Genomic DNA, 7,431 nt, shown 5'->3' with positions numbered 1-7,431 from the left:
TCCCCCCACCCCTCTTCACCCTTTAATTCTTTTCTCCTATCTTAGTATTTCAGAAATACTGCCGAATACCAACATTTATGTTGGATACATAAGCATTCATTTAGAAGAAATTCATGCAATTTAAAAAATCTTTATTTTTTGAACCAAATCATGTCATTTTTACCATTTCCAATCACCTTAACTTTTTCGATCTCTTTTAATGAATACAAGATAAAAAAAAAGAATGAGAGAGAAAAAGATATGAAAATTATCAAAAGAAAGAACAACATGACCATGAACATGAACATGAACATGAACATCAACATCAACATCAACATCAACATCAACATCAACATCAACATCAACATCAACATCAACATCAACATCANCATGAACATGAACATGAACATGAACATGAACATGAACATGAACATGAACATGAACATGAACATGAACATGAACATGAACATGAACATGAACATGAACATGAACATTAAAATGAACATAAACATGAACATGAACATGAACACGAACATGAACTTGAACATGAACATTAACATGAACATGAACACGAACATGAATATGAACATGAACATGAACATGAACATGAACATGAACATGAACATGAAAATGAACATGAACATGAACATGAACAAGAACATGAACATGAACATGAACATGACAACGAACATTAAAAATGAGAACGAACCAACCTGTCTAGGACGAGATCAACAATCTCCTTCCCGATTGTATAGTGTCCTCTGGCGTAGTTGTTAGCGGCATCCTCCTTCCCTGTACAAAGTACAATTGTCAATATGTACAAGACAGTGTACATTTTGTACTGTGCATAATATGCGCAAGATGTATATATTTTTTTTTAATAATTTTAGATTCAAAATTAGGATTTTGCCCAGTACTTCTTTAAAACTAAAGCTATAAAAAAATCGCTTGCCGGCTTTAAGATATTTATATTCTGGACTATAAAACTACTGGTACTTGGTGCAGTAGAACTATTGGCTAAAGCCTGGCGAAATTGGCCCTGTCTTAATAGTTCAGGACTGCGTAGATCAGTGTTTACCTGTGACCAGCTGTTCTGGATGGAAGAGCTGACGATAGGTTCCAGTTCGAACCTCGTCAATCACAGTTGGTTCCAGGTCGACAAATATAGCCCTAGGATAACCAAAATAAATTTAACATTAGATTTAAATCTAATTCAAGCATTGTCCCTTAGTATGGAGAGATATTGAGAAAAATAAGACAGTTTTTATTTAATTTTTCGATTTACTCATTCTTTGGCGTTAAATAAGAGGAAATAGGCGTTCATAAAAGCGTAACAGCATTTATCCACGTATTTTTTTTACATTTTGTCAAGAGTAAATCATTTTACTGTTATAATTCATTTTTTCTAGAAGATTTTATGAAATTTTATACAATCAAAGGTTTGGTAAATAATTACAAATATTGTGGTTTGGCTTTATGGTGATAATAAAAGAATTGTAAAAGTAGGACACTATACTAAACAAATATTGGTTATGTAAATCGTACACATAGACTTTGTGTGTTTACAAAATTATTCAGCAAACTTTACTTTCTTTAAGGTAGAAACTATCATAAAACAATGAAGAAAACAATTTTGCATAAATTATTTCTCCCCCCACCCCCTCCCTTTATCACAGTAACATATAAATGATCAATATCACCTCTCCCTAGATATATTCCCATTGCTACAAAGAAAAAACTCTCTCCTTAGTTCTACTCTCAATTGTAAAAAAGTACCTAGGAACATGTTTGCCAGCTCCTGTCTCTGAGAAGAATGTATTAAAACTATCATCTCCAACTCCTACACTCTTATCACTGGGCATCTGACCGTCAGGCTGGATTCCTGAAAAAATGGAATTAAGTCTTTGCCACAAACTCAGGTTTTCTAATCCCTATATCTTTGAAAACTCAATGTCGTTCATCTTTTAAACAATAAATATCAAAGGGTTACACCAACTAGTTGCAAAGATAAAAGAAATAAGAAAATTTGAGTTTGTGGCAAAGATTTAATTTCTTCACAAAGGAATTGAGTCTTTGTAACAAACCCAAAGTTTCTAATCCATATATCTTTGCAATCTGATTGTGTAAATTTTTGATATTTCAAACTTAGATTATTTGATCTAACAGAAATTATAGTTTGAAATATCTAAGGTCTACGACATTGGATTAAGTAGATATAAGGATTAGAAAATCAGAGTTTGTGGCAAAGACTCAATTCCTTTAATCATTATAAGCCAAAATAAATATGAACTCGTGAAGAGCTTAAGTAATTTCAAGTTGTACTTGATTTTAAAGATACTAAACCATTTTACAAAACAAACGAATTCCTGCAAAATTACGTATACGAAAAAATGGGTTTCAAATAATTATTTTAGGAAAAAAGGAATGGCTTTTAGCCTTTTAGCAATCTTTAGGGGAAAGTAGAACTATTTCAATGTTAAATATATATTTGTTTGTTTTCCATTATTAAATATAATGAAATTTCCTTTTAGGTTCTAATTCGGGGGTTGTGTTTTAATTGAATTAGAAATGACGCGAAGAACTTCTGAAATTGTTAATTTCAATTTTAATTTCAAAATGTTTGTAATTAGTTTTATTTTATTTAGTCAAGACCGTTCCTGCATAAAAAATGAAGATAGAGTTAGGTAATTTCTAAAAAAAATTCTTTTTCAAATTTTTATTTGAAAATAATTTTTTACTCCATAATATTTAGTACACCAGTCTAGCTGTTTAAATTGTTAATGAATAAAACTGGTACTAACCGTGCTCCAGGCAGTACAGTTCCCAGCATGCATTTCCCATCTGGCATCCTGCTTGCCCAATATGGATAGAGATGCATTCCCTCTAAACATAAAAAATTGTAAACATTGCAGTACGATGGTTACACGGGTCCGTATTTCACAGTATTTTTAGAGAGTTGGTATAGCTTTCATCAACATTTTTGTTATAGTTCATAAAAACTCGATATATAACCAATTAATATAAAAAACTTTATATGCGACTTCGATTTCAATTTTGACTTATATCAAGCTTTTAAACATTATGGATACACATAATCATAATACCAAAAGAAGATGTCAATTTAAAAAATTCAATTTTTCTTGTAAAGTTGAAATTTGAAAAAAAACTTGTTTACAATCAAAACCTTTAAAATTGTCCTCCTTGTTTTGATATAAACGCCGACCACTGTATTACATTTCTTCATGAATTGTTTTATGTATATTAACCAGATCAGATTTCAGTATTATAAGGTTTATTTTAATCTAAGCATATCTAGTTCACCGTCTGACACACATTTACGGCTCATATAACCCTCACAACTAAATATATATATATATATGTTTGTTTGTTTATATATTTAATAGACCTAATATAATATATACTTATTTAGAAATCTGTATGTAGGTATACATAAACCTTCTCTATCTGTATCTTGGAATACACACACCTTCTCTGTCTGTATCTTGGTATACATACACATTCTCTTTCTGTATCTTGGTATACTTACACCTTCTCTGTCTGTATCTTGGTATACATAAACCTGTTCTATCTGTATCTTGGTATACATACACCTTTTCTGTCTGTATCTTGGTATACATACACCTTCTCTTTCTGTATCTTGGTATACATACACCTTCTCTTTCTGTATCTTGGTATACATACACCTTCTCTGTCTGTATCTTGGTATACATAAACCTGTTCTATCTGTATCTTGGTATACATAAACCTGTTCTAACTGTATCTTGGTATACATACATCTTCTCTGTCTGTATTTAGGTATACATAAACCTTCTCTATCTGTATCTAAGTATACATGAACCTGCTCTATCTTTATCTTGGTATACATAAACCTGTTCTAACTGTATCTTGGTATACATAAACCTGTTCTATCTGTATCTTGGTATACATAAACCTGCTCTATCTGTATCTAAGTATACATGAACCTGCTCTATCTTTATCTTGGTATACATAAACCTGTTCTAACTGTATCTTGGTATACATACATATTCTCTGTCTGTATTTAGGTATACATAAACCTTCTCTATCTGTATCTAAGTATACATAAACCTACTTTATCTGTATCTAAGTATACATAAACCTTCTCTATCTGTATCTAACTACACATACACCTACTCTACCTGTATCTAGAAATAGATACATGCGCCAGTAAATACTTCATGGTCTGAGAAATTCTATTCCTGGTTTAAAGGGGTAGCGTGGGACTTGTATATATATATATATATATATATACGTTATTTATAAAGAATATGCTGAGAACTTGGAAACTCGGAACTGGGAGAATTAGACATATTTAACTAGCAACCTATGTTTACTAGGGGGGTGGGGGGAGTCCCATTTCTAGGTTTATTTTGCTTTTGCATGCATCGTAATAACCAAAATAACATTCTCAAAGGATTTTATGCGACATCAAAAAATGATAAACTATAAACGTTATGAGCATGAGACATATCTTTTTAGTTTTTTTTCAGCAATAGGTCAAGGTTTTATTTTAAGAATTGAGAATAAATGATACACATTGATAGAGGGGTTAAACAAAGACATTTTTTTAAAACCTGATTTCAAAATGCGAGATCCATTCGTAGAATTTTTTAAGTTTAAACCATATATTACAAATAAATATCCAAAAGTACGTTTTTACCGTGAATGCACTAGAGGTATTTGTATAATATATACTTGGTGTAATAAAATAAAATCTAACCACTGTAAACCCTATTGTTGAACAATTTCAACCAAAAATATACCAATAGATTTTCAACATACATATATAATGCATAATATCTTAATATAATAAGTCTAGAACATTTTCTATTATTATTAAGATAGGTTATTGCGTGCTGGACACAATAATACATAGTAAGAGTTTTCGTCTGTTTGTCAAAGCAAAGCAATAATAAGATAATGATTGACCAAACATTTATTGAATTTTCAATGAGTAAAGGAATTGAGTCTTTGCCACAAACTCTGATTTTCTAATCACTATATCTTTAGAACCAAATGTTGCAGACCTTAGATATTTCAAACTATGAATTCTGTTAGATCAAATAATCTGAGTTTGAAATATCAGAGGTTTACAACATAGAGTTCTAAAGAAATTGAGGTTTAAATATTTGATTTTGTTCCGAAGACTCAATTCCTTTGTACATAATTTTTAATTGAAAATCTGGAAAAATAATTGAATTGCATGTACACTGCCTTTAAATATTGAGTTATTTAAGTATTCTAGGATATTAGAACTGCATTGCAGGTAGAATTCCTTTATTGACATTCTACTAAGAGGGCTAAAGGGAGAAATCTGGAGCTTTAAAGGGAGAGTTCACGAAAAATGAAAGGGGTATGGGTTTACAGCGAAAAAAAGCGCTTTTGATCGCTACTATTCTTACTTCTATCTGTTGCGTCTATAAGGAGAAAATTATAAAAACGACTCATGCTGAAGAACGTAGCGTTCATGCAAATTCAGAAAGTTGCAACATTAAACTCGGATCGTAAAACAATCAATTTACTTCCAAACAAATAATTCAGTTATAACAAACAATAGTCATCGATTATTTTTTGACGCATTCGTATATAGTTAATATTTAATAATATTTTTTTTTTAAATACTATTTCGAAGGCGCTGGATTTTCAAACATTCCTAGAAAATATGAAAATGCCGTCTTCATTATCAATTATTGCTGATTGTTGGTTGTAATATCTAAATGATTCGTTTGGAATTAAACTGAATTTTTACAATCCAATTCGATAGAAGCGGTCAAAAGGCCTTATTTTTCGCCGAAAGCCTATACGCCCTTTCATTTTTCGGGAACGCTCTCTTCAAACGCAGACACAAGAGAAGAAAAATATTTATTCGAAAAAAATTTACTTTTTTGTTTCTTCTACATAAGGACCTGATGTAATCGTATATATTGAAAAAGATGGAAAAGTATATTTAGGACACATATGAAAGGTTTATATTGGTAACGGTGGAAAGTAAAAATTGGAAAAATGCTAAAGTACATGTAGAACAAGATGAAAAAGTACATGTAGAACAAGATGAAAAAGTACATGTAGAACAAGATGAAAAAGTACATGTAAGAACAAGATGAAAAAGTACATGTAGAACAAGATGAAAAAGTACATGTAAGAACAAGATGAAAAAGTACATGTAGAACAAGATGAAAAATTACATGTAGAACAAGATGAAAAAGTACATGTAAGAACAAGATGAAAAAGTACATGAATAACAAGATGAAAAATTACATGTAGAACAAGATCAAAAAGTACATGTAGAACAAGTTGAAAAATATGGGACAATATGGAAAAGAATAAAATAAATATTTTTAAAAACTGTATTTTTTTTGTGTCCATATGTATTTTCCTAGATATAGACTTAGTTTGATGACGCATACGAGATAAGAATAGGAGTATTGGGTATGGAAGTCCCGAGGCCGAAGGATGGGGGGGGGATATAAGGAAGGGGGGCAAGGAGAAAGGAGGAGGGGGAGGCTAGAAAACGTCCCAAATCAATGCGAAAACCGCGCCCAACCCAGACTTTTCTCTCTTCATGATCAGAAGTAAAAATCAATCAAAAATTGTCCGATCAACTTTTTTAACTGAAAATTGTTCTTTTGTATGTTATCAAGGAAAGGTAGGGTAAAAGCTTATAGATTAAAAATAAAAAAAATGTCACAAATCTATCTAACTCTCGATTTTGCAAATATTTTGAATTTTTACACCAAATCATCAAATTGTCCTGGTATTAGCTAATTTTATAAAACCCAATGAAATTTATAAAAAAGACCAACAAAATACTGACACATTTTCTTACCATAATTAGTGATCTGAAGAAGCCTTGAGCTGAATAAAGACCGCTAGAGACTGATCACGGTTGAGGTCCGACATCTCATTATATATGAGACAGTTCCGGCCGGTACACCCTTTACCCGACCACTTCCGCTATCCGGGCCGGTACAACCAATCTTAGAGCAAATTTCTCCCGCATTTCCTTCAACACTGGAAATAATTATGCATTTGCCTACAAACCATGACACGACGCTACTTGGAAATATTTCTGTCTCACAGACATAAAAATATACATTTTTTAAACAAGATAATTACTTTTTCTGTTCTCTCTTTCTCTCACAATATAATACATTTTCTAACAGTGTATGATGTTGTATTAGGAATGAGAAGATATAAAAAAGTTGAAAAGACATCCTAACATTTCTGCATTTATGATTAATGATTATGAGCAGTTATTACCATTTGGCTTTGCCATGAATAAAAAAGACGACATTTAAAAATAAGAATAATGTATTAAATCCAACGTAAATCGTTTAATTCATTTTATAATTTAGCTCCAGTATTAACATTGATATTTTACGACAATACATAAACAAAAACATATATATTTAA

The 7,431-nt window shown here is 31.0% G+C and overlaps 1 protein-coding gene across 1 annotated transcript in view; it reads right to left on the bottom strand.

Moving 5' to 3' along the window:
- The window catches only part of LOC111710302 (tubulin alpha-1 chain), a 17,262-nt gene extending 10,310 nt beyond the window's left edge, over window positions 1-6,952 (bottom strand). The window contains exons 1-5 of the mRNA XM_023484358.1: window positions 6,845-6,952; window positions 2,781-2,862; window positions 1,756-1,861; window positions 1,058-1,149; window positions 693-771 (exon numbers count right to left, since the gene is read on the bottom strand). Coding sequence (XP_023340126.1) covers window positions 693-771; window positions 1,058-1,149; window positions 1,756-1,861; window positions 2,781-2,862; window positions 6,845-6,847 — 362 coding nt within the window. The 5' untranslated portion in view covers window positions 6,848-6,952. The remainder of the gene's footprint in view (window positions 1-692; window positions 772-1,057; window positions 1,150-1,755; window positions 1,862-2,780; window positions 2,863-6,844) is intronic.
- Window positions 6,953-7,431: the final 479 nt, after the last annotated feature.

The sequence above is a fragment of the Eurytemora carolleeae genome, unplaced genomic scaffold (assembly GCF_000591075.1).
Source record: "Eurytemora carolleeae unplaced genomic scaffold, Eaff_2.0 scaffold944, whole genome shotgun sequence".
In the NCBI taxonomy this organism is placed as follows: domain Eukaryota; kingdom Metazoa; phylum Arthropoda; class Copepoda; order Calanoida; family Temoridae; genus Eurytemora; species Eurytemora carolleeae.
Note: the sequence above shows the minus strand (reverse complement) of the source record. Positions and strands in the feature narration are given on the sequence as shown.